A 26,795-nucleotide genomic window follows, 5' to 3' on the forward strand; every position below is an offset into this window, starting at 1 on the left:
CCAGCAGACCCTTTGTTTAATTTCCAAGCAAAGGGTCTGCTGGTTTCTCTTTAAGGTTTCCAGACTCAAAAGAGAGCAGGGCAGTCAAAGGCACAGAAGTCCTGTCCTTTATTGAGTCTGGCAACCCTACCTGGGCATTGTCTGGGTATAGCTTTTTTTGAATGTAGTCCAGGCCTACATGATTCAAGCCCTTGAAACATTTCACTGGCTGTGCTGCTGTGTTGCTCAATGAAACCCATGTGCTGCACAGAAATTTGGGGGCTGGGAGAAGCTTGGGAGGGCTGGCATCATGGCTGCAGGATGACACGTTTGCCTACCGTCCTTTTGGCCACCACAAGGCCATCTACTTTGGCTCAGGCTTACATTCCTGGTGTTTGGGGTAAGTAGTCATTATGGGATTGCAGCTGGCAGGCAGCTGAGCCAGATGGATTTGTCTTGCGTAAGATGCCGCTTCAGCCATGCCAGTGGACTGTTTCAGCTGTAGCCGAGCTGCAGAATCAGTGGGCTATAAAAGTTCACATCCATTTACAAATTATGTGCTTATCAACCATTGCAAAGGCTTCAGATGCCCTTTCTCTGTCTCATTCTGAAATATCTCTTGGAAGCTCTACCTTGAACATACTGTTCCCAAATAGAAAGGTAGGCTTGGTTTAAGGACATAAACGCCAGTGGTTTAAGGACATGAATGTTCTCTGGAGTATGAAATAAATGACATGTTCCATCCATCTTTTTGTTTAAATGGGGGGGGATTTAATAGGATTTTTAGTTAATGCATGGTTATAATTGCTTTAATAATTTTGTTGGCTTAATCAGTGGAAAGATGAGTTTATAAGTATTTCTAATAAACATTTCTAATAAACGAAATTAAAAGACGCCTGCTTCTAGGGAGAAAAGCAATGACAAACCTAGACAGCATCTTAAAAAGCAGAGACATCACCTTGCCGACAAAGGTCCGTATAGTTAAAGCTATGGTTTTCCCAGTCGTGATGTATGGAAGTGAGAGGTGGACCATAAAGAAGGCTGATCGCCGAATAATTGATGCTTTTGAATTATGGTGCTGGAGGAGACTCTTGAGAGTCCCATGGACTGCAAGAAGATCAAACCTATCCATTCTTAAGGAAATCAGCCCCAAGTGCTCACTGGAAGGACTGATCCTGAAGCTGAGGCTCCAATACTTTGGCCACCTCATGACAAGAGAAGACTCCCTGGAAAAGACCCTGATGTTGGGAAAGATTGAGGGCACAAGGAGAAGGGGACGACAGAGGACGAGATGGTTGGACAGTGTTCTCGAAGCTACAAACATGAGTCTGACCAAACTGCGGGAGGCAGTGGAAGACAGGCGTGCCTGGCATGCTCTGGTCCATGGGGTCACGAAGAGTCAGACACGACTAAACGACTAAACAACAAATAAACATAGTTGAGGTTAGTAGAAATTGAGTGCTGGAGTGGTCCACAGTAAGAATTAGAATTGTCAGACCTCCAGGTCTCCAGGTTTGCCTGGCCCCTTCCGAGCAGCAAGTGGAAGGCTTGAATCACTAGGTGGATGAGAGTGCCTTTAATTTTTGTTAATATTATGAAGAATGCTGTGCATGAAGCTTGCAAGCTTCAGCCCAGGAGGATCTGGCTGCAAATGATAGCATAGACATTTGGTTGGCCAGGGTGGTGGCGGCGGCTCTGCCTTTCTCTACTCCCTTCTCCCAAACCATCTCCAGCGCCTACCCCCATGACACCACCAGTGGCCACCCTTAAGTCTCAGGTTTGGACCCTGAAATCTCAGGGTCTGAGAGATGCTCCTGACCTGGCAACCCTAGTTAAGAGTGTAATCTTATATATGCTTACTAGAGAGGAAACCCCACTGAACATGGTGAGACTTGCCTCTGAGCAAACATGCAGAATATTGGGCTATAAAGGCCAGTGTATTAATTCCTACTGCAGGCTGAGATCTGCTTCAGCTTTGATTCATACTTCCCATCCTGCAATGCACAGAGGACGGAAGTACATAGGTGGGAAGCAACATCTGAGGAACTCAATTTTCAAGAATTCAAGTGTGAACTGGCCTTATTTGATCTTCCTATACAAAGCAAGGGGTAGAATTTAGGCTTTAGAATTTAGAATTTACCTAGCAGGGTGCTTTCTCTTTGTGGCAGTACTTTGTGGCCTCTTCTTTTTTTCACTGGCCATTTTGTGCTGGCACCCATTTCACTTTTATCAAGATAATGAGCACCAGCGCCTCGTTTATAACCCGAAAGCAGTGCCCTAGGACTGACTTCTGAGTAGACATGGTTACGATTTGTGCTGTGTTGGGTTATCCAGTAGTGTTCACACTTTTTAGAAGGTTCCACCAGAATTCTTGACTCCAGGTATAAAAAAATAAAATGCATTTATATTTAAATGCAACTTCTTGTGCAGTTTTAAAGCCACCACAAATTGATGTGGAAATGGGTCGTAAGAGATGTTCAAGTGAGCACGTGTGGAGGTGGCATAGACTGTAAAATACACTGATTTCTCTATCCCTTATCTTGATAAGGAGCGACATCCCCCCCCACCCGTCACACATGTGGTTCAGTTACCTTCAAATTGCATGATGAGAAGCACTAGGGAAGCAGGTCCTATGGTGCTGTAGAAGCATCCGGATTGCTCCTAAGACATAAAAAGATGAGCAAACAGTAGGAGCTTATTGTTCCCTCTGTGCCTCGATGCACACAGGCAGATGAACATCAGAGAGGCTGAATCTAAGTACTTTAGAACCGCCGAGTTTTTCCAGTCAATAATCAGAGCTGGATTAGCAGTTGCACATTTACTTAGCCACAAGTGCATGTAGAACATCTGTTTCTACATTTCCAGTCGGGAGAGGTTCCTGTTGCACACACATGTGCTGACCAGGTGGGCTTCTCCTCCCGCTGTGCTGAGAGTCAACGTTTAAGAAAACCATTGTTCTGTCTTAAAGGCTTCCTTACAGGAGCACAAACATCTCCACAACAACATCCCTTCATCTCCCCACAGGCACTCCCAGTAGGAATTGTCAAGTTTTGTTATGTATGATTATTCAAGCCATTGGTAAATTTAAACATTTATACTCCCAGTTTCGGTTGTTCCTCAAGAAGCGGAGTTCAGGTGCCAATTGGCACCCCAGGTGGTTGCAAGTGCAACTGTTCTTTCTTATCTCTCTTTTTTTTTTAAAAAAAAAAAACCCAATGCAAAATGTTCTCTCACTAATGCCAGGTTTGTTTTTGCGTTTTTAAAACCATTTAGCAAAAATTGCATGCTTGTATAAACAGTTTTAGAAAGCAATCTCGTTCCCTTGCTGCTGCCATACGGCATAGCCCAGCCACAGACAAAGGAAGCAGTGAAAGGTGGGAAGATCAGGCTCAATGCGGGTTGGTGCTGGCTGTGAGAGCAGCCTGGGATCCAGTGGATTCTGAGCCGATCCAACCCTGCCTGTGCCTGCCCCTTTTAAATGCTCTCTTTTGTTGCTTTCCACCAGGCTCTGCCAGCAGGGATAATGTGTAATATGTTGCTCTGCCCTGCGTTTTTTTTCTATGGAAATGGGGGTTCCACCTCAAGGAATAACATACTTGCTGCTGTAAGGAGACTCCCTTGTCTGGAGATGAATAACAAGGTGACTCAGAATTCATCTCCTGGCTTTCAACTCAGTCATGTTGGCCTCTGGGTCATGTAAACAAAGCTGAGAATGAAGTGAGTTTAGGATCTATTATCTCAAAATGTTCTCATGTAAACAAGCTAATGCACCCTCTGTACTCCCAAAGACCACACAATCCCTGATCGTGACTGGTTGGGCCTTCAAATGTTTTCTCTCTCTCTCCACATTTAGGCACATAAATTTTGTGTCTCAGCATATTTGCCATGTTCTTTGTTCTGGATAAGTTTGTCATAGTGACAGAACACTTGGACACTATGACACAAGTTGCTTAGCTAAAACAATGCCATAGTTTTCTTTTCTTTTTTTAAAAAAAGTGTTTGAATTTGGTATTATATTTGCTGATAATTTATTTACCTGGCTCATTAAAAGTTAAAAAAAAAAGTTCTGGATTGTCTGGCACCCCTGTACTTGCAGAATTGTTTTTCCCCCTCCTGGTGGTTCTTTGTTTTTTGTATCTGTGGACCAAATAAAATATAGTAAATGACACACATGATTGGATGAAGGCACTGATCTTGGTTGGCATAGCCACACTATCTAAAATATCTACGTTTCCATCCACCTGAGTTGTTGATAGTCCTGTAGCAGAAAGGAAGATACAGAGAAATACAGGTCTGTTATGTATTGAAGTCACTGTATATAGTTTTCCCTCAGGTCCGAGGCAGTTGTTTTAGGAGGGAACTTTAGGAGGGAATTTTGAATGATGTTTTGTTACATTGTTTGAGCCAGCCTCTATAAAAGCAGGCTGGCTCAGCACTTCACTTCAGTTCTGTTCTGGCTTCCGAATAAGTAGCTTCTCGAAGAATTGCCGTGTCGTCTACCCACTATTTAACACTGGCAACGTCTCTGCATGTTCTTCCCACTTTGAGGCTAATAGCAGCTTTTGGAGCAGGGTTAGACCAGGAAGATGTCCAGAGGGGAAATGTTAAGGGCTTCCCTAGCACTGCAGCTCCAACCAAAGTTAGAGGCCCTCCTGCAAGCTGATCTAATATGTTGTGTGCATATGCTTCTGTTCTTCTGCTTAGTGTATGTGTGGGGTTTTGTGTCAGCGTTACTTGTATGGGTTCTCTTACTATTTGCTTGAGTTGGGGGTGGCTGGTTGTCTTTGGTTGGCTGTAGTGAGTGAGATTAGGTTTTTTGTGGGGGGGGGTATTTTTTGATCAGGTTAGCCAGATTGGTTTGTATGCTGTCGGCAGATTCTTGTTGCTGTCTTGTTGGGCTGTGTAAAGGGGAACCATACTGGGGTGAAGGCGTCCTCTTCTATTTGTCCCTGTGTCAGTTTCAGTTTGTTGGTTAGTTTTTCTAGTAAGGCTGTTTCCCATACTGTTCGGTACCATTGTCCATGCTTACTCCTGACAGTTCTCTCCAGTGTCTGGTTATGATTCTTCTCGCTGCTGAGAGTAGGTGGGCTATGAGCTCTTTATGATGTGAGTGGGCATTATTATCTTGGAAGGTGTTTGGTAGGGCCAGTTCTGGGGTGACTTCTAATGCTTGCTTAGTTAGAAGCATAACCACCCCACTCACCCCTCCCCCTCTTTCCCCCTTTTTTCTTCCTAACCTAACACTGTATGTAACACTAATGTCTCACAACAAATGAAACTGATCTGTAGAAAACAGGGACTTGAAAAAGAGACAATGTGCATGTATTTTTGGAAACTAAGAAATCACACACGCACACACATATGTGAAAAGGTAAAGGTACCCCTGACAGTTAGGTCCAGTCGCAGATGACTCTGGGGTTGCGGCGCTCATCTCGCTTTATTGGCCGAGGGAGCTGGTGTACAGCTTCCGGGTCATGTGGCCAGCATGAGTAAGCTGCTTCTGGTGAACCAGAGTAGCGCATGGAAACACCGTTTACCTTCCCGCTGGAGCGATACCTATTTATCTACTTGAACTTTGATGTGCTTTCGAACTGCTAGGTTGGCAGGAGCTGGGACCAAGCAACGGGAGCTCACCCCGTCGTGGGGATTCTAACCGCCAACCTTCTGATCGGCAAGCCCTAGGCTCAGTGGTTTAACCCACAGCGCCACCCTGGTGGCTCTAAAAGTAGCCGATGCCATAACCATGGTGCCAGTTGCCCATGACATATTTCTGTTTGTTTTTCCCCCCTGACACAGTCCTTGGGACTTTTAACACTTTAAAATACCCAAGCTCTGCGATAGGGCATGGTTGGCCAAAGTTGTTGAGACCGTGAACAGCTTATCAGCCTCTTCATGTGACCAAGAAGCAGAAGATTAAAGCCTCCACCTCTGTGATTTCTCCTTCCTCAACAACCATCCATTACTTCCCTTGTGCTTCAAACCCTTCTCCCTCCCCCTCTTCACAGGCTAGTGGAAGCGGAAACAAGTGAGTTTGAAGTCTGCGGTGCATCCAGGAAATTAATGGAGATACTTGCAGAGAAGGGAGAATTAGAACAAGCCAGCAAATATGAATCGCTCAGGGTTGAATCTCATTTCTGCGGACTTAATGTTATTCCCCGGCTGGCCTATTCCTCACAGGCCCTGAGGCCTTGACAGCCATCCAGAATGGTGCCCCGTCCTCCCACTTTGGACTATGTGTGTCAAGCCGGAAGGCAAAGAGGGAGAAGACCCCGTTTCAGTATTAGAGCATTCAAAACTAGTTAATAGGAATTAATTAAATTCAGGATATTGCAGGGCAAGATAGACAGAGCTTGAGGGCTCCTGATAAAGTAATTAAAATGGTGGGTGACGCTTGAGTGGTTTGTGTGTATTATCAGAACCATGAGATTGAATTACAGCCAGTCATCAGCTCATGCATTATTTATACTGCTGTATCAAAATATTTTTAGAAAAAAAATTAAAAAGAAGAAAAACAATAAAGCAAGTTTAATTCTATAAATGATACGAAACATTTTTGGGTGCCGGCCTTGAAGCTAGCTCTCTCTCTCTCTCTCTCTCTTGGCCTCAATGCATTGGGAGCTGTAGCCTGCCTTGTACAGGCTGCGTGCAAACGTCCAGTCAAATTCCCTACCCATTTATAGGTGAATAAATAGTGGGGAGGAGGGAGGATTCCACTGAATTTCTCTAGGGGTGGCAGAAAAAGTATTCCAACAGATTCGCAGGGATGTGGCTCACCGTTAGCAGTGGCAATAGTTCAGCTTCCTTCTCCCATGTTCCCCACTGCCCACATTTTTTAAAAATCCTTTCCCCCCCCCCTTGTGTTGGCAATCTGGTCACCATTTTGCAACCTCTACACTGCCTCAGACAAAGTGGGTGCCATTCCGGGGCATGATGGCCAGTGTGGAAATGGTGGCCACCCCACACACAAAAAAGAAGAGGAGTATTTGGAGCAAATTATGCTCCAAATTGTACTGCCATTGTCTTTGTATCTTGTCTCCTACTAACAATGATAAGTTTTGAGAAGGATGGAGACCAGCAGGGTTTTTTTCTGGTCTTGGCACCCTTTCTGAGCTTTTTATTCTGGAAAGTCCCCTAACTTTGCCAAGAGTTCTCTGTACAAGCTTGGAACAATGCAAACAATTACAAGGTGAGTCATGGTTAGCTTGCTTAATCTGTACATGTAGCCCTGGTTCGTATTTAAGGCTCCATGCATGCAATTGGAGTATTTGCATTCATCCCTGAGGCCTACTCTTTCACCCTATTGCATATACAACGTACATGATTTAGCATCAGGATTCTTGCTTTCCCTTCTCGTTTTTCATGTTAAAATCTGTGTACTGGTGCTCTAAAGCTTGACCTGCATATGTTTGCACTAAGAATCTGATCTGGCCTGGCCTGGCCTCTCTGTTATGCTAGGGCAAAAGCACAGTGAAGGAGGCTAGTGACATCCACAGTCCAGTTTCCATGGAGACAGCACCACACATGCTGATATTTTGGGACTGGGCTCTTGACCCTTCAGCCATTCTCCTCCTGGAACACGAGGTTACTCCTCAGAATACTTGCAGACTGTGTGTGTTTGAGTGTACACCAATTGTGCATTTGGGCATAGGGGAGGGGAGGGGAGGGAGGGAAGCAACACATGTGTCTCTGCTGCTTAAACAATGACCAAGGCTTATTCAGTGCAGAATACAGATACATGCCACCCCCAATCTCCACAGCAGGGCAAGGTGCCAGGGAGTTCCAATCGCTTACCCAGGGTCTGCGTTTCCTTTGCAAATGAGCCACAGCGGAGACTGTGGTGTCTTTATGATGTACGGCTTATTTACACACATAAGTGGGTTGTAACCTGTTGTAACCTGAGCCTTGGAGAAGGAACTGGCAACCCACTCCAGTATTTTGCCATGAAAACTCCATGGACATAAAAAAGGAGAAGCTTTGAGAAGGAATTGAGAGTTTCCAAGGCATGCTCTGGTTCATGGGGTCACGGAGAGCCAAACACGACTAAGACGACTAAACAACAACAACCTGAGCCTACCATGGAGGGGTTCAAAACATTACACTCCAGGAGGGTTCTGTTTCTCTCATTCCTGCAGCCTTGGATTCAAACTGTCTGCCTACATTGTACCCTGATCACCCACTTCTCAACTTGCTGCTACTTAACAGACGGAGTCCTTTTTCCCTCAGCCACATCACTAACTGATAATCCTAAAACTTCCTCCTAACAAAAACTCTGGCATTGTTTTCTGACTAGTGATCTCAGAGCTTGGGGAGGGGTGCTCTCTCCCCCCACCCCAATTTGCTGGCTGGCACAGAGTCTTTGCTCTCTGCTTTGCTTCCTTTGTCCTCTTTTAATGATCCATCTCCCCAGGTGATTACTAGACATGGGAAGCTGGTTTGACCTGTATTTTCACATGCAAAGTCCAGCATCTAGCAGCCCATATTAATACTCCAAGCACTGGTTGAATTCTAACACTTACTTATATCCAGGAATTAGGGGTGTCTTGCACCCACGAACTCATAACAATACTATTCAGAAGCTTAGGAGCAGCACTGGAAGCTGCCTTGAACCAAACCATTGGTTCATCTTTCTCAGCACTGCAGCTTTGCAGGATTAGTCAGGAGACATTCTCAGCCCTACCTGGAGGTGCCAGAGGTTGAAACTGAGACCTCTTGCATGCAAAGCGGGTGCTTTAGCACAGACCATAGCTGCCAAGTTTTCCCTTTTCTCGCGAGGAAGCCTATTCAGCATAATGGAATTTCCCTTAAAAAAAGGGATAACTTGGCAGCTATGCCACAGACTCATCAGCTGTAGGTCTGACGGTGAAGACTGCCTATGCCCAGCGCCAAAGGGGTCTGAGAAAATCATCTCATTGCTCAAGCCAATGAGCAAGCAATGGCCTATTAGTCTATTTATGGGTCAGGCTCTGAGAGTTCCATCTGATCTGTTGGTGTACAAGGGCTTGCTTGCTGGTCTTATAGGTCTCCCTGGTCTTCTTGCTTCCTCAAGAGCTGGGTGACGGTACACAAGCTGTCTTCTCTACAGTTCCTGCAGGTCACAAGCTTGTAGACCTGGAGTGGTCTTGATGCTCAGTGTGTGAAGGAGGAAAAGAAGTGGGATTATTTCATTCTAAATCAGACCAGACTCAATTTACACCCATGGAAAAGAAGCGGCTTGGCTGGGCAGCCCACCCCACCCCATCTATTGGCCGTGGCATGCTGCCCACCACCACCACTTCACCAGTGTGCATCTAACTTAGCACAAATACTGGTCCCTGATGAGCTGCAAGGGCATTATGGTTATTCACCTTGGCTGAGCCACTTAACTCTCACTCCCATACAGTGCTTATGCAGCTGTAAAATTTGAACAGCAGCTTCTCTCCTGCAGTGAACCTTGGCTCATCTTCAGATACGTTATTCAGGATCATCCTGGTGAAAAGCAATGAAGAAACGGGTCCGTTGTTGTGACATAGCCCCGTGTGTGTGTTTGTGTAAACAGCTCTGTGTGTGCAAACTTAAGCTGCATGTGTTATTGGTAACAAGGTTATAAAACAGACAGGGCCAGTGTTTTCCAACTTGGTTTGGGTTTCAGCTTTGCTGGGATCGCTGCTATTTGGCTCCTGTGGGCCCAGGGACCTCAGACTGGAACTGAAGTGGCAGAAAGGGAGCATGCACGAGTCAAGCAGGTGGAAATCGTTGAGTGGTGAATTGTTAGAAACCTAGCCAGAAGGATAATATAGCTCAAGAGATGGAGAGGAATGCTTATAGTACCCACTTTAAACAGTCATTGTTTCCCCCAAAGGAACCTGGGAACTATAGTTTCTAAAAGGTGCTGAGAGTTGTTAGGAGACACCCCTATTCTCCTCACAGAGCTATAATTCCCAGAATCCATTGGGAAAAGGAATGATTGATAAACCAGCTCCATGATGGAAATAGGAGAATAACATCCCATTCTAAAATAGCAGGCAGGAACATTTTTAATGAACAACACATGGAGAATCAAACTGGTGTAATATGTTATCACTGCAAACTTGCTGCCTCTAATGAAATTGCCAATAATGCTTCAACGAGCCAATGAAGATGTAATAATTACAATGAACCACCAGTTCATTGAAGTCAGCATTTTGGCTCTTAACACTGACCGGCCAGCTGCCTCTGGGAGGTTCAGAAGCAGGGCACAGTTGTGATAGCCCTCCTGTTGCTAATTCCCAACATCTGGCAATCTGCATATGGGGTCCTTGAAAACAGAGGTTTTGCTTTTTGTCTCTCATTGACTATTTACCAGAGATAAGTCCATCCACCCTAGTGCTGCTCTCTGTTCAGGAGTGGCAAATTCACCTCATCATCTAACATTCAGTGCATTTACACTAACTGTGCAGTTCTTGCGGTGATAAGTTCTGCAGGTGGGTTATGATTGTTTCTCTGTGTGTGTATACCTAGTGCAAGCACTTTCACCTGTAAGAAGCAGCTAACCCAGCTTTTGTTCTAAACAAATGCTTTACGCCTGCATTTTTATTTTACTTCCCCTCCAGCCCAACTTAATTGCATGTGTAATGTTCTGCAGATAGCAACGGAATTGATTTATGACGGCTGCCCAAAGTCCAACTTGGCAAAGTAGCAAAGGTAACTAGTTAATCAGTAGACATGCTCCTGGGTTGCCCAGGTGCAGCTAAAGACAGCCTCCCATTTCATCCATTTAATGGTTGCCAGTGAACCAGGCTCTGCATAATGTGTGTGGTTTTTAAGTTGCTCTGATAAACAGGCTGTGGGCTTTTGGTTCACGCTTCCAGCATCTTGTCCTTGTTAAATCATAAGCAGTTTAAGATCTTGTCCTTCTTCTGCAGTCAATTGTAGGGATATTTCCCATTGGTTTTTCTCTCCACCCACCGCTCACTTTCTTCTCTTTTCTTTCCAAAACAAAGTCTTGTGGTTGTTCCCTGCTTCCTCTCCTTGGAAAGAATAGACTCTTCCAAGTTGGTATCATCTGTGCATTTTAATACGTGTGCTTAATTCACTGGCTCATGCGCAATCTGGTATGTTGCACAGTTTGTGACTGGATGACATGACAAGGGAGGGGTACTTAGTGACTAATTTCTAGAGGGAGGAGAAACTGAAGGTTTGTCATGTGGAAAAGTACTTTAGCCTATTGAAGCAATGTTGTTTAGAGAATCAAGTAGAGCAAGAACGGCCCACGCTGTATGTGAGCTGTGAGACTGAAGAGCTTTCTTAACACACAAGAACCTTTTCCAAGAAGGATATATTATATACATATTTTAAAAATCTAATTCTAGACTGAATCTTTAAAATTTGGAAAGCAAAAAAAGAGCGGTAGCATGTGGAATGCAGACTAACCATCTCATTGCTCTACCAGTAGAGCTAATTAAATTAATGTAAGTGGCTTTTATTATTTGGAAAGGAAGAAACTTTGGAGTGGCAAGCATCAATATTTGGCTTGAAATGTTGCCTGCATGCTTTTTTTCCTTTAATATTGGTTTATCAGCATCTAATAATGGAAGTATTTGTGAGATAATAACTAAGTGTGGTTTAAAAGATTTGTGTCTGAGGGGAATATTTGGAGGCAAGAGTTCCTTTTGTGGACTTGGGAGATAATAAAAAAAACAATGTGCTGCTGCCTTTTTAAGGCAATAGAGAGGTGGGGTGCTCTTCTGTGGCTTGCAATTTACAGATTACTTGAATTTTGGTATGAAATGAACTTGTTTTAATATGATGATAAATAGGGGTGTTTTGCTTTCCTGGTGGGATATTCAGTGCAGCAGGGGCACTCAATTTATTTGTGTTAAGGAATGTATGTAAGAGCAGTACCTGACCCAAATATGCAGATGTAAGAGTTTGTTAGGGATGCAGGCATACACTGTTTTTAAAAAAGCAATGGAATAATAATAAAATTAAAATGTAAACCTCTGTAAACTAAATGCCATGTGTGTGTGTGTGTGTGTGTGTGTGTGTGTGTGTGTAGAGGTATCATATAGAATATAAATAGGGAGGCCACTTGTACTAAATGCTCAAAGAGGTTCAACAGGAAGAACTATGTGACATATGCAGTTAGAAGTGCATAAAAGGAAGCACCCTCTGAATGTGATTGGGCTGCAGATTTGCTGGTCATCCGGCTAGCGCCATTTCACACAAGATGAATTTCTTAGGAGAGAAACACTTCTTCATGGGAAGCCGTCGGAAACACCTACATACTCCTCTGCTTGTTTCTTAGACTGGGAAGCCAGGATCAGCCATAACTTCATAGCAGGTGCACTGCTTGCTGGTATCTTCCCATAAGTCCCTTCACCCATGTTGTCTTGGGTGAATCAGGAGAGCATCCATGTTCTGTTGTAGCTCAGTGGTAGAGCATCTATTGGTATCATCCAGTCAAACCACTAGAGCCTGCCTTCGCATGCAGGGGAAGTTCCCAACTCACCAAGGGTTTGAGACCGATATGTTAGCCTCACCTGGTTTAGCCAGCCAGTTGAAGCATTTCCCAGGATGTGGCTGGCCGCTGTTGCATGCTGACAGCTAGAAGCTGCCGGTGAGAACTGAATGCAGAGTGGGAACCAAAGGTGGATAAACTACCCCAAAGGAGCATGGTGTGTACCCCACCAGAGGTACTCCTCCTCCTCCTCTAATACCCCATACACTACCCCATGCACTCATGAAGCAGCACATAGAGTAGCCAGGTTCAGACCTCACTCTAAACCATAGTTTATCATGGCAGAAATGAGCCAGTGAGCCATGCCCCTTCTTCCTGTGGCATGGCAGTGAGGAGGAGTTCAGAAGCCTTTCCTTCTAGTTTAGAAGGAATAAATAAGCTGCAGCTGATTGTGTCATCTGTACATGACAAACTCTTAACTACGGTTTGCTTGAAGCAATGCAACTTCAAACCATTGTGCTATTAAGTTAGATTGTTTAAACTATGCTTAACATTAACAATGTTAGGGTTTGGAAGACACTAAACCAGAGGTCGGCAACCTAATGCCCATGGGCTGGTTCTAGCCCATGAGCTTCCTGGAACCAGCACATGGCCATTCCGTAGATTGGCGTGGGGATTCCATGTTTTTCCCCCCCGCGGCACCATATTTTTTTTCTTGCTGACTTCCGGGTCAGAGGAGTGTTGGAAATAGTGTGCGCGCATGCGCACGGGTGCTCCTCCGCCCCAGACGTGTGCCAGAAATAGCATGTGCACCTGGAGGAGCGCCCGTATGCATGTGTACACACTAAATTTCCAGCGCTCTTCCTACCTGGAAGAGCACCGGAAATGGCTTGAGCGCACGCATGGGCGCGCTCGCTCCCGCCCACCGAGAGGTCTGCTGGGGAGTGGACCGGAGCAGACCGGCCTCAGAAAATGTTGCCGGTCCCTACACTAAACTGTGGTTAATTGAAAATAGAAATGAAAGCTTCTGTTCTCCTTATGGTTGTGCGAGAAGAGAGCTGGGGAGGGGAAAGCACATAAGGCAATTTGTACTTTCAGTGGGAAACCAAAGGCTTACATTACATAATGTTTGAAAAGACGCTAAGTTATAGACTTGGTAGACTGATTTGTTTTGTTTTTCTACATTTCTTTTTTTTTTATCTCCTGCACCTCCTGCCACGCCTTATTTTCCTACTTACTTTTTGAAGTTGCTTGGCTACTTGCCTTCCCCTTCTTCTGGTGCCTAAGGATACAAACCCTCTCTTTGACCTCTGGCCAGAAAAAAAAGAGGCCTCTGCAAACTCCCAGCTGTGGAGATGGGTGTAATAGGAGCCGGTGTTGTGTATATCCTGGCTTGGGAATTGACAAAACAATGAAAAATAAGCTCGTAGGTGGGGAAGGGAGAGAACTGAGCCCTTTGTTTTGGTAGCAATGCAGAGCACCTTGTGACAGCTACTTCATGGGTAACATCCTCTGCCTGTGCCTAAATTGTGGAAAGATGGCTTTTCCAAGTTAAGGTCACCATCCAACATGTGGCACCTCCTAAGTTCCATGGCTGTCAGAGTCATTTGAGCTCAATGTAATTGTGCAGATGCTTTGAAGCTCATAGTGGATATATTCAGTGGAGCACCATGTTTGCAGTATGTGCAAGATGCACGCGCACACACGAAACATCTTGTTTTGGTGGTGGCTGTTGCACCAGAGGAACAGCTGTAGGGCAGTCAGTGTCCACTTTTACACCCCATAAAGAAGTGCTATTCTACCCATATAACTTTCAGCGTAACCACATGGGGTGTATCTGGCTGGGAAGGTTCAATGGGCAAAGATTTTGAACACATGTCTAGATGCAGGTCACCCCCAACTTAATTGGCCTTTTCATACAAAGCCTTGTTCCATACGTGGATCATTTTATGATGTCATATATGGGATTCATCTTTAGATTCACCATTTGCTTCGTTTTTCTACATTGCAAAGGAGGAGCACAAATTCCTCCCCCTCCTTCTACCCCCACTTGTTCATTCGTCTTGTCTCTTACAACTGTAACAGATTGTGCCAAAAGTTGCTTTGTGTGTGCATTACCAGTAGTCAGGGATGATGGGAATTGTAGTCCCAAAACAGCTGGAGGGCCAAGTTTGGCCATGCCTGACCTAGGTAGAATGCACCAAAATGGTTATCTGAAATCAGAATAATGTTGATATAATCAGTGCTTCCCCCCCCCCCCCCAAGAATAATAAGTTCTGGAACTCACCATGAAGTTGTTACAGTAAGTCGCTGGCCCACAATGGTATCCAACTGAGAACCATGCTCTGGCTGAAAAAAGGCACTGAAAATAATTATGAATTAGTATGTGTATATACAAATAATGATCTCTCATCTGGGGAAGGTTCTTTAGTATTGTTGAATATTGTATTTACAGGTAGGTAGCCATGTTGGTCTGCTGCAGTCGAAACAAAATAAAAAAATTCCTTCCAGTAGCACCTTAGAGACCTTAGAGTTTGTCATTGGTATGAGCTTTCATGTGCATGCACACTTCTTTCACACAAAAGCTCATACCAATGATAAACTTAGTAGGTCTCTAAGGTGCTACTGGAAGGATTAATTTTTTTTTTAATATTGTATGTTATTCAACCTATACCTCTAGAATTAGATAAAGTATAGGTAATGATTTTCACTTTCAAAATTTTGATTTTTAATTTTGTGTCACTGCATCCTTGCCTAGGATAATCCAGAAGTGTGCCTCTTAAGTGGATTTCTTTGTGTTACAGATGCAGAGAGAAATATTCCCGAATTCTTCTCGGCCAGGATCCACTGCACATCCCCCCCATGCACTGCCAATCTCTCCACCGGCTACGCCAGTGCCCCACTCCATGCCTCCTTCCCCATCCAGGATCCCCTATGGCATTGCCAGGCCAGTTGGCGGCCCTGGCAATGCCACCATTCCCAGGGACAGGCTCTCAAACATGCCAGCCTCGAGATCCATCTCGCCGAGCCCCAGTGCCATTTTGGAAAGAAGGGATGTGAAGCCCGACGAGGACATGGGTAGCAAAACTCTTACTCCTTTTCGGAACGAGGGGCTGTATGCCGACCCTTACTTGTACCACGAGGGCAGGATGAGCATCGCGGGTTCACATGCGGGGCACCCTCTTGACGTTCCCGACCACATCATTGCTTACCATCGTAGCACCATGAGGTCTTCAAGCACTTACTGCAACCCTCCTATGCAGCCTGAGATCATGGAGCAGTCGCTGTACCGGCAAAAATCAAGGAAATACCCCGACAGCCACTTGCCGACCCTGGGCTCCAAAACTCCTCCTGCCTCCCCTCACAGAGTAGCTGATGTTCGGATGGTAGACTTTCACGCCCATCACAACTCCCAAGTGTCTCCTCACACCATTCACCTTGAGAGGTCGTCTCCAGGTCGCCAGTCCCTTAAGAAAGACCCAGGGACGCCTGTGTTCGTAGAAGCAAAACCACGAAATGTCATGGGCTTACCCGGCATGGCTGAGGTAGTCCCGTCGGTACCTGACAAGAAAGCTTTTGGCTATGGATCAGCAGTGATACCCAAAGAGAATGAGACCAGGTAAGGCAGAGCAAGATGATATGGCTTTTGTCTGGATGAGTGTGTGTCATGTGACAGCTGAAGGACAGGTAAGATTTGAGTCTCTCCTGTGTCCTTCGTCACTGTGGCCTCTTAGTCTTGTGTGGCAGCCTCAAAAGACCCAAATGAGAAACGGGAGCCCTTCCCCTGTGGCTCATCCTGCCTATTGACAAGCTATTCTATTGAATACATTCTATTGATGCATCTTGTCCACTTCTAGGCTTTGTAGAGGACCCTTGGCAGTTTTTCAACTTTATGTGTCCTTTGTTCTTGACATGCTTACATATGGATTCTGACTTAGAATTGATCCACTGAAGTCAGTGGGACTGAAGTTATTGATGATTAACTTAAGTCCCATAGATTTTGATGGGATAATAATAATAATAATAATAATAATAATAATAATAATAATAATAATAATTTATTTATAGACCGCCCATCTTCCCCAGCCACTCTGGGCGGCTCCCAACAAAATATTAAACAGAATAAAATTCCCTAAACATGTGAGCTAAGTATGGCTAAGTCTGGATCCATCCTATTATCTTGTTGAGTAAATAATATGCACTAAAAGCAAATAAATAAAAGGAAGCAGAGAGAGAGAACAAGCTGTACTTATAGAAATTTATTTTATCTTAATGTTGTGATCCATGGTGTTTCTCACTCGATTCTCATGAATCAAGTGAGTTATGCTAATAGGGTGAAAACGATAAAACCAGTAGGTCCTGCCCTCTGACCAGTAGCACTGGTGGCAGGCAGCAGGGATCTGCATTGCTCCCAGTTTGACCATCAGGGTGACTGCCACTTTCCTTGCCTAGTAGCTAATTCCAGATTTCTTACATCATGAATTAGAATTTATTGTGTCGGTAATGATTATATGAGGTAGCGATAATTGCTTTTGAGCTGTAAACACATCATGCATTTAATCTAGAAACAGCCATCATAACAGCTTGTGTCTCCAGCACCAGTCACTTGTCCAGCCGTACCTCATTCCTAACCACAGATTCCTCCCCCCCCAACAGGTCCCAGAAGTCGAATATGCTATTACTTTGTAAGCTGCTGCAGAGCCTCCTAAATGCTCCCTTTAGGGCCAAGAGTGGCTTATTCTTGTGAAATTGACAATGATAAATAGACCATTTTCATAATGGTGCTTCTGAATATATATACATGTGTGTGTGTGTGTGTGTGTGTGTGTGTGTAACCTGTGGTTCAGGTGCAATATTGAGTGCATTAGTAAAATTATGCAGCCACCTTCCTGCTTTCTTTTTCTTTTTAGAAAAAGAACTTTCTGTGGCTATGAGGCCATTTAAGAAGCTTCTTCAGAAAGCGAAAAACCATTTCCACAGATTAGTCTGTTGTCTAACCTCGGAAATGCTTACAATGCCTCTGAAGTCTTAACTTTAAAACCGTAAAAGCAATTTGGTTTGTAGCAGTTTAAAATAGCAAATGCAAAGCGGTCCCAAATAGTGAGCCAATTCTGACTTAGCCGCAGATTGCCAGTCCTTTCCAGGCTAGTTGTTCAATCCGGCAGGCAGATGCCTTCCTTGCATGATGTATCCCTTGGTGGTGGTCTTTACCCAGTTCTAGAAGACAATAGTTATTTCAAGTGAAGCTAAGAGGAGGTCTGTACTCAGGGCTGGGGTTAGTTAACTAGCTATAGTTAGAACAAACCACAGCTCCCTGAGTTTGGATGTCATGGGGAACTGTGGTTCTAAAGAGAGAAGGTGGGAGCTATTTATTTGACCCTTTCCCAAGTGTGAAGGAGTAGGGAAATGGAGAAGATGTGAACCCAAAGATTTAATTACAAATTGAACTGAGGTTCAGCGGAGAGTTTGGCTCTGCTTGTAATAGCTTCAGCTTTTCTGAACTGGAGGAATTCATTTAGGACTGCCCTCCCCAGTTCCAAAATTCTGCTCCATCTTTAGCATGATCTTCAATTTGCAAAACATGGTCCCCTACCCCTGAGCTATGTGTCTGTTCTCTCTTTCTCTCTCTTTCTCTGAGAGAGCTTCAATTTAGTTTTTCATTATAGTATAAAATAATTGGAACTCTTCCTTAATAATATATGTGAGAGAGTGCTACTCTTCCAAGTTGCTCACCCTAAGATACATCATCTGTCTATATTTAATGCACATGTAGACTAATGAAGCAGATGAACTTGAATGAAAGTTTTTTATGACTGGCATTCTGGTTTATGCCTGCACCAGGCATGATGATGTGTCACCTCTTCAATGTGAAAGTAAAAAAGGTGCCTCTGGGAGAGGGAAAAAACGTGTAAGTAGTGCTCAGATAATTTCAGAGTGAGAGGTAGAGATCAATTTAGCAACGTGTACTAATGCCCTGTTCTGAATGACCTCAGGCTAGTTGTAAGACAGGACAAGGCTTGTTTCACACAGAGCTTCAATTGAATAATAAGAAGAGAGATCTGCCTGTACAAAAGGAAGTATCACAGAACTCTGTTATTGGACTCCAGAGGGACACAGGCTTGTATCCATTGTGCTTCTTTTAGACTTTATTTTGGACAGTCAGAGAAGGAAGATAGTCTTGGAACAGAATAACAACTCTGCCCAGAAAATCTGGAAAGTGTGCGAGACTCCTTCTGCTAGGTCACTGTGCAGCTTGATGAGTGTGTGAAATTCACAGCTGGGAGAAGAAACCTCCTTGGGGAAGGGGGCAGACTTGCTATTTTGGCTGTTCTGTACTACCCTTGCCAACCACAGGCTTCCTTGCAAGGCAGTCGTGCTAAAGGTGTGACTTTGCACTGTTCTTTAAAATGATTCCTGCTGATTTGGCCTGAGCAGAAGCAAGGCAGTAAGATTCACACCCCTTTCCTGAAAATGTGGATTAAGGTGGTCCTGTTTTGCAAAGGCATTCCAGAGAAGACTCTGCTCCTAGCCCTCAGAAAACCTCACTTCTCAGCTAGATAGATCTTGCATACTGACCTGAAAGGCATCTTCAAAGGGAACCCCAGCTAAGGTGGGTCTTGTAGGTCATGACCATTAGATTGACTTGGCTCATAGGTAAAGGTAAAGGACCCCTGACAGTTAAGGCCAGTCACGAACGACTCTGGGGTTGCAGTGCTCATCTTCCTTTACTGACCGAGGGAGCCAACATTTGTCCGCAGACAGTTTTTCTAGGTCATGTGGCCAGCACGACTAAGCGACTTCTGACGAAACCAGAGCAGCGCATGGAAATGCTTCCTTCCCGCCGCAGCGGTACCTATTTATCTACTTGCACTTGACGTGCTTTCAAACTGCTAGGTTGGCAGGAGCTGGGGCCGAGCAACGGGAGCTCACCCCGTCGCGGGGATTCAAACCGCTGACCTTCCCATCAGCAAGCCCCAGGCTCAGTGGGACTTTTTAAATTGTATTCTTTCTCCTATAATATGCATTTTGTACACATTTCAGATGTAAACAGACACATTTTAGTTTGCAGTTTTGAGCCACAAAATTCAGGGAAGTGTGCAATCCAAAGGTTAACTGTTTTCTAATGCACATTTAAGTCTGTGATTAGGTTATTTCCGTGCTCTCCCAGAAGCAAATAAATGAGTCCTGTTCACTTTGTATATTAAGTGCCCACTGTAGCTTCTGCTTCAACCGTTCCTTCCTGCTTTCATTCCTATTTTCAAAAGCAGCATAATTTCAATGTTTGGTTCGACCAAGTTTATGTATTTATGTATGTTTTTAAAACACATGCCCAGCCCTTGAGATGACTACACACCACCCAAGGCAGCTGAAAACTATTAGAAACCAAAAATAAAATACAATTTAAAAATTAAAAAACAATCTAATAAAACAGACAAGTGCAAGAGATAAAAACAAAAGGGTTGGATAGAAAGCTGCCTTATCCTGAGTCAGGCCAGTGGTCCATGCAGCTCAGTGTGGTCCATATGGGCTAGCAACAGCTCTCCAGGTTTTTCAGGCAGGTGTCTCCTCCAGCTCTACCTGAAGATGATGGGTATTGAACCTGGGATCTTCTGCATGCAAAACAGATGCTCTGCCACTGAGCTATGGCCCTTGCCCACCTGGGGGGGGGTGCCTACATAAAATGCCTAATATGATGCTTGGTTTTGAAATAACCAATTCTGCTGCACAGTAAACCCTTGTACTTGAAGCCATAGAATAAGCACACGCTATAAATAGATCCACAATTGTATAAGTTGCCCATCTACTTGGAAGGATCACTTTTCCTCGTAGGATTTGTTCAAAAGCAGCTGTCAAAGGGGATTAATGTTAAAAAACAAACCTTGATCCATTTGGTGACAGAGCAGATAATGTCTTCGACTTTAAACGGAACTAAAAGAATGACCAAAGAGGGGAGAGTTCAGAGAATGATAGCAAATGTGCCATAAGAAATAGTCAGGTGGCAAATGAGGTGAAGACAAGAGGAGGCCTGGGTCATTCAGTAAGTGGTTTTCATGGGAAACCTGCAGAAGGAACAAGAATTGGCTGCTATTAAGTTGAAAAGAAAGTCAGGCAATACTAAGGCGGTTTCGAGGTGGGGGCGTGGGATGCTTCTAATTTGGACCTGCAAACAGAGCTGACCCAGATGTCATTATAGGGGTTAGGAAATGGCCTGATCTGCTATGGATCTTTGGTGTTAAGTTGTTTAGTGCACGGGTGGAGAACCCTTGGTCCATGAAGCAGGGCTGGCCCCTCAAGCATGCTGAAGGACTGAATCCTGCTGAAGGACAATCCTGACACAGTGCCAAGGATAGAGGGTGCCATTGCATGTTGAAAGGATAGGACAGGCATGTCAAACCTGCGGCCCTCCAGATGTTTTGGCCTACAACTCCCATGATCCCTAGCTAGCAGGACCAGTGGTTGGGGAAGATGGGAATTGTAGTCCAAAACATCTGGAGGGCCGCAGGTTTGACTTGCCTGGGATAGGAAGGGACTGAGGACAAAGGGACTGAGGAAGCCCAAACCAGAGTAGTTTACTTATGGAGTGGAGGTTGAGAGTTACAGGAGTTTGAGAGAAGAAGTACAGCCCACAAGTAAAAAGACGAGGAACTTTCTAAAAGAGGCGAAGTTTGCAGTTGGTGGTGGAGAAACTCAGGCAGGCAGTACAGACGCTTGCAAAGAACAGCTAAGGAAGAAGATTCCGATTCTTCCAGAGAGAGGAGGCAGAGAGACTCTGCAGGAGGGAGAAAAGACCTGTTAAGAAAAAGGCTACAGTAGCCTGGAGAAAGGATGATCAGAATGTAGTGGGGAATTGAGAAGTTAGCTCAGATCATAAAAGGCAGAGAGAGAGAGATCATAAGGGGCAGCTGTGACTGTTGTAATGAATGTTGGTTTTAGTCCATACAAGCACTTTGAAAAAGGATGTGGTGGTTTGGTCTTCCTCTCACAAGGTACATGAAAATTAATGCCCAGGAGGCACTGAGCAAAATTCCAAGGCGTCTTCCTTTCTAATCTTGTGGTCCTTGTTCAGCTAGAAAAGAAATCAAGTCTTGAAAGTTAAATACTACATTTGGCTTTAACAAACGATTCTCTTGTCTTACAGAGAGAGGATGCAAGCAATGGAGAAACAGATTGCCAGTTTAACTGGTCTTGTTCAGTCTGCGCTTTTAAAAGGGCCAAATACAAGTAATAGCAAAGAGGCTTCTAGGTAAAACAAAAGAATTCATTAAATCTGTTTCCCTGTAATTATTTCATTGATCACACAGGGGGCAAAAAAACCCAGGCACTCTTAGGGGAGAATCTTGCACCCCATGGAGGATGCCGTGGGAAATGCTTCCATTGACATCTTTTGGGTCAGAATTTTTGCTCAGTTATTTTTATTTTTCAGCGTTATTTTTTTTAAAATAAAAATGGCTTGAAAGTTGAGTTTAAGCAAGGAGAATAAAATGCACAACACATTTAGAGACATTCTTCTTCTTGGCATTATAATTAGTCAAGTGAATAAATGTATTTCTGTTGTTTTGGAGATCTATCCCTGTTTTGTTTTCAATCATTGATCGAAGTATTTATAAACCGCCTACTCGCATAAAATATCAAGGTGGTGTGTGATGTAAAATACCACGAAACAACACAAAATTGTAAAAAATGGCTCATATAAAAAAGTAAAAAGTAAAAAACTGAGTAGGTCTGTCAGCTTAAAAGTCTTCAAGACACATCTGATGGTTAACAGTGAGGATGCCTGCAGAATCTCTGTGGCAGAGGTCAGGGGTTCCATGCTTGGGATTGGTGTCACTAAGTGCCCAAATTAGTATTTGGAGGCTTGGGGGACAACTCACAGTGCTCCTCTGGGTGTTTAAAGCTGTATATTAAATGAGCAGTCCTAGACCCTACCAGTTTTTTAACAATAAAAGTCCATTCTGTATTCCAGAAAATTCAGGTTGTCATTAGAATCAAAATTCTTGCTAGTTTGTTTTATTGATAGTTGGTTTGCTGTCAATAACCGAGCTTGCGTAATTCTTTCCCCATTTTTTGTTTCATTTAGTGAGAAGATGTTGAAAACTGTGACTAGTAAAAGCAGTGCTGAGAAGCCAGGTAAGACACTTTGTGTTATGAAAGTGCATTTTGCTTGAAGGGAGAGCTGGCAATTAACAAAAGGGCTTGAATGTTACTTCTTTGCTCCAGTCTTTAAGATGATCGCGCAGCGGGCCGGAGGGCGGGGAAGTGCGCGTCCGTGCCGGCGGGCGGTGGAGTGTGCGCCCGTGCGCATGCGCACGGGCGCTTACTGGCGCGGTGGCGCGCTTCCAGGTCGGAAAAAGCGCCGGAAACCGTTTGTGCGCATGCGTATGGGCCTCCCCCGACCCGGAAGTGCACCAGAAATTACCTCTTCTGGGTCGGGAGAGGCCCATACGCATGCGCACAAAGGATTTTCGGCGCTTTTTTTCTACCTGGAAGAGCGCCGCCGCGCTGCGTGCCGTAAGAGCGGGTGGCGGCGGCGAGCGGCGGGGGTCGTCGCGGGCCGGATTGGGAGCCCAATTGGGCCACATCCGGCCCCCGGGCCGTAGTTTGGGGACCCCTGCTTTAAGATGCAGTATCCATGCGAGTCCAAGCAAAGGGACCAGAGGGGCAGCTACCATAGAATGCACTTTTGCTAACAAGGATGGTGAATTGAAGGCTGTATTCAGTCTGGAGTTCTATGCTGGAAAGTGTTTTTGCAGTTTGGATTTGGAGAGAGAAGGGAATTATTATTTTTTGCCAGAGCTCTTCAGAATTTGAAGCATGATTTGCCATCCTGTTGGCTGTTTTTAAGGAGTCTGCTTGCTTCCAATAGACCCTGCTTGTATGTTTCTGAATCAGGATGCAGAACTGGTGAGGTTAATAATAATAATAATATATTACAATAATTTATTATTTATACCCCGCCCATCTGGCTGGGCCTCCCCAGCCACTCTTTGCGGCTTCCAACAGAAAAATGAAATAAAATAATCTATTAAACATTAAAAGCCTCCCTAAACAGGGCTGCCTTCAGATGTCTTCTAAAAATCTGGTAGCTGTTTTTCTCTTTGACATCTGATGGGAGGGCATTCCACAGGGCAGGCGCCACCACCGAGAAGGCCCTCTGCCTGGTTCCCTGCAGCTTGGCTTCTCGCAACGAGGGAACCGCCAGAAGGCCCTCGGTACTGGACCTCAGTGTCCGGGCAGAACGATGGGGGTGGAGACTCTCCTTCAGGTATACTGGACCGAGGCCATTTAGGGCTTTAAAGGTCAGCACCAACACTTTGAACTGTGCTCGGAAATGTACTGGGAGCCAATGTAGATGTGGTCTCGGCAGTGTTATGTGGTCTCCACACAGTTCTCAGTTTAGCCTGTGAGGCCGTTCCCCCCCCCCCCCAACCACACCCACCTGTTGTATATGAGATCCGGTACTAGGGAGGTAGAAATGCAGCTCCATTGGCCGCACAACTGAGTTTCCCATGGGAGCTCCATCACAGCAGCCAATCCCTACAGGAAGCCACCACCTGCCAGCTGATGGGCAGTGACTCCAGACTGCAGATCAGCAGCACTTTCAAAGCTCCACATGAAAAATTAGCAGTGTCTGTGGAGGATGGATGAAAGGGTGTACAATACTTGTGCAAATTGAGCCTTCAGCTTCAAACAAAAATATATATATGCATATTTCCATTAACAAAGGCTCAAGAACTGTGGCCTGGAAGAAGGACATCAACATCACACAACATTTGTCCATATGAATCATGGGAAGATCTGTACCTTTTTTTAAAAAAGTGAGGTGCTAACTTTATCCGTTTAGTGCTCCCCTTTTCCTGATTTTGTTCACAGTAGTCGATGATAGAGCTTGGGATGAGGTGCAAAACCACCACGCCAGCTCTTCTCTGTGCTGTTTCCAGGACGGATCTTGTAGAAAACCAGTTGGTGCAGTCATACCCTTGTAGGGGAAAGGGTGTATGAACCTGTCTAACAATAAACAGGAAGCCCGCAGCCTTCCAGGACTCCTGTTTCATTGTTTTGTTATGGTTCAGGGGACTGCTTTTCCAGAACTCTGCAGAAGGCCGGAATTCCTTGGAGTACTTCCGAAAACGTGTTGCTCCTTTTTTTTTTTGTGGTGTCCTGTTCTTTGTCCTGAGGTGAGGCCCTCTCCAGAAAGGCAGTTGCAGAAGTTTAAATGTGCAAAGAAGAGACATGAGCTCAGTAGCTGTAGACTTGGAATTGGATTGTGTTTCCTGGAGAAATCCACCCCCAATCGCCCCCAGCTACTGCCTTGAGCACAAGAAGAATGGGCTTAACTTTGGGGGTTATGTGAAAGTGTCGTGTTCTACAGTGCATGTTCTACACTTTGCTGCTGTGATTGATATGTATTCAGCCCTGTGCTCATGCAGTACTTTCCCCCCCTTCTCCAAATTCAGTGCTGCCTGGGCTGAAATGTTTTTGGAGGAAGGCACAGATGGGTAGATGGGTGTGGTAGGCAGTGAAGGAATGTGCATCTGCCATTTTTATTTCTCTCCTGGGAAGATGATGCTAATTCTTTTTATACCCTTGGAAAAAACCACAGTCTAGATCAAATGCCAGCTGGCAACATGTGACTAGCCACAGGCGAGGATGTCTTTCCCTGCCCTCCTTTCCCCTTTCTGAACGGGAAACTCCTCCAGAAGCTCATCAGCTGAGCGACAGGCAGGCAACACGAGGATTTTTGTGCATTGGTATCAAGCCCATATGTGATCTCATTGATGTTAAAATTTCAAGGCAACTGCAGCATGAGGCAGTAAAAAATAAATCTGTTTATCACCATTCCATGCTATGTTTAGGGTTTTTATTATTATTATTGAAGGGCATAGCTATGCCTCACGCCTGGATTGCAAAATGGAGGCATGACTTAACCAGTCAAAAGGGGAATCTGTTGCAACCAAGTTAAAGGTTATCCCATTGTAGCTGCCCACATGCAGCAGGCAATTCTAGATCATATCTGATGATGGGGGAGGAACGGGAGGAAATGGGACTTTGAAGATGAGGAGCTGTTGATACTACTTGTGTCACTTTTCAGTTCAGCAGATTTAATATTAGCCCTGTTTCTTCTTTTCCCTCCTTGCTTGCATTGAATTCATGTATTTGGGAAGTGTGAAGATGTTTGCAGGCTCCACTCCATATTCCTTGCCTTAACAATACTCCATATTCCTTGCCTTAACAATAAAACCATGGTTTATGTTGGAGGAAGAGGCCAGGTTTGCACATAACACTAAGCCAAACCATGATGCTGTGGCATAAATGAGCAATTATGTGGGCTCCCAAAAAGGATATCACTGGTTGTTTTGCTGCTGCTCTACATTAAGCTAAGCTGTGATTTGGCTTAGCCTGTCATCTGAACCTGGGCCCGTGGTGTAACTCTTTCTAGCTGTAACCAAGGTCTGTCTACCCGCTTGTGGAAATTCCGAACAAAATTATATGGATACATGGGTGAGTTTGAGCGCTGTGGATAGATTCGGTCAGATATATGAGGATAAGGGAAAACACGTGTCTTGTTTAGCAACTCGTTTTGAACACAGTAAACAGCAGTTATCACTTGATGATTCCTCTTATTTCTTTAGTTATTAACACTACCTATGCTTTACCATCCTATCAGTCGACTATTGAGTCAAAGGGGATGCAGCCTAGGACATGATAGGAACAATCTGTGATCTTGCATTTGCATTGTCAAGTGAACTAAGTGATCCATAGGAGCCTTAACATTTTATGATAGGAAGAGGAGAGAAAAGGTGACTGAAGCTTCACTCTTAATTAAACAATTTGCTGCTGTTTATTATGTTCAGGATCTGCTCATGTCTCCAGTGGGAAGAACTCGTTACTAGCTATCGAAGCTGCCCCTGCCAGCGTCATGCCAGTCGGCTCCACAGCCATGCAAGTCAGCCTCTTTGACATGAAACGCAACGTGTCAGATCTCCGTCTCCAGCTGCACCAGATGCGGCAACTACAGGTATTACTGAGCCTTTTTTGCTTGGAAGAGGAGAGGTTCCTGCGATGGACACTTTGCCCCTTTTATAGCAACAGAGTGTCTTCTTGTGACACTTTAAGGACTATCAGATTTATTGTGGCATTAGTCTCTATGAAATTTATGGTGGTACAATAAATTTGCTAGTTTCCAAGGTGCTGCAAGACCTGATGTAGTTTTTTTGCCGCAACGCACTAACCTGGATGCCCCCTGGAAGCTGGTTTCCTGATAAGATTGTGCACTCGTTAATATCTTCTACACAGTATGTGTCAACTTAGAGACTTTGGTTCCATAGGAAAGGAAGTAGCAGAATAACAAAGGCCATGGAATTGAGTGTTTATGTGCCAAATCAGCTTTTTGTCCAGTTTG

The 26,795-nt window shown here is 44.6% G+C and overlaps 1 protein-coding gene across 27 annotated transcripts in view; it reads left to right on the plus strand.

Moving 5' to 3' along the window:
• KIAA1217 (KIAA1217 ortholog) overlaps positions 1 to 26,795 on the plus strand; it is a 333,401-nt gene that overhangs the window by 278,841 nt on the left and 27,765 nt on the right. For 22 of the 27 annotated variants that reach the window (XM_035129887.2, XM_060280831.1, XM_060280846.1 and 19 more), the window contains 4 exons: positions 15,199 to 16,013; positions 21,534 to 21,638; positions 22,473 to 22,522; positions 26,248 to 26,411. In XM_035129887.2, coding sequence (XP_034985778.2) covers positions 15,199 to 16,013; positions 21,534 to 21,638; positions 22,473 to 22,522; positions 26,248 to 26,411 — 1,134 coding nt within the window. Of the gene's footprint in view, positions 1 to 94; positions 11,406 to 15,198; positions 16,014 to 21,533; positions 21,639 to 22,472; positions 22,523 to 26,247; positions 26,412 to 26,795 lie in introns of those variants that run through there. The other 5 variants (XM_060280826.1, XM_060280829.1, XM_060280832.1 and 2 more) reach the window with 2 other exon arrangements.

The sequence above is a fragment of the Zootoca vivipara genome, chromosome 12 (assembly GCF_963506605.1).
Source record: "Zootoca vivipara chromosome 12, rZooViv1.1, whole genome shotgun sequence".
Taxonomy (NCBI): domain Eukaryota; kingdom Metazoa; phylum Chordata; class Lepidosauria; order Squamata; family Lacertidae; genus Zootoca; species Zootoca vivipara.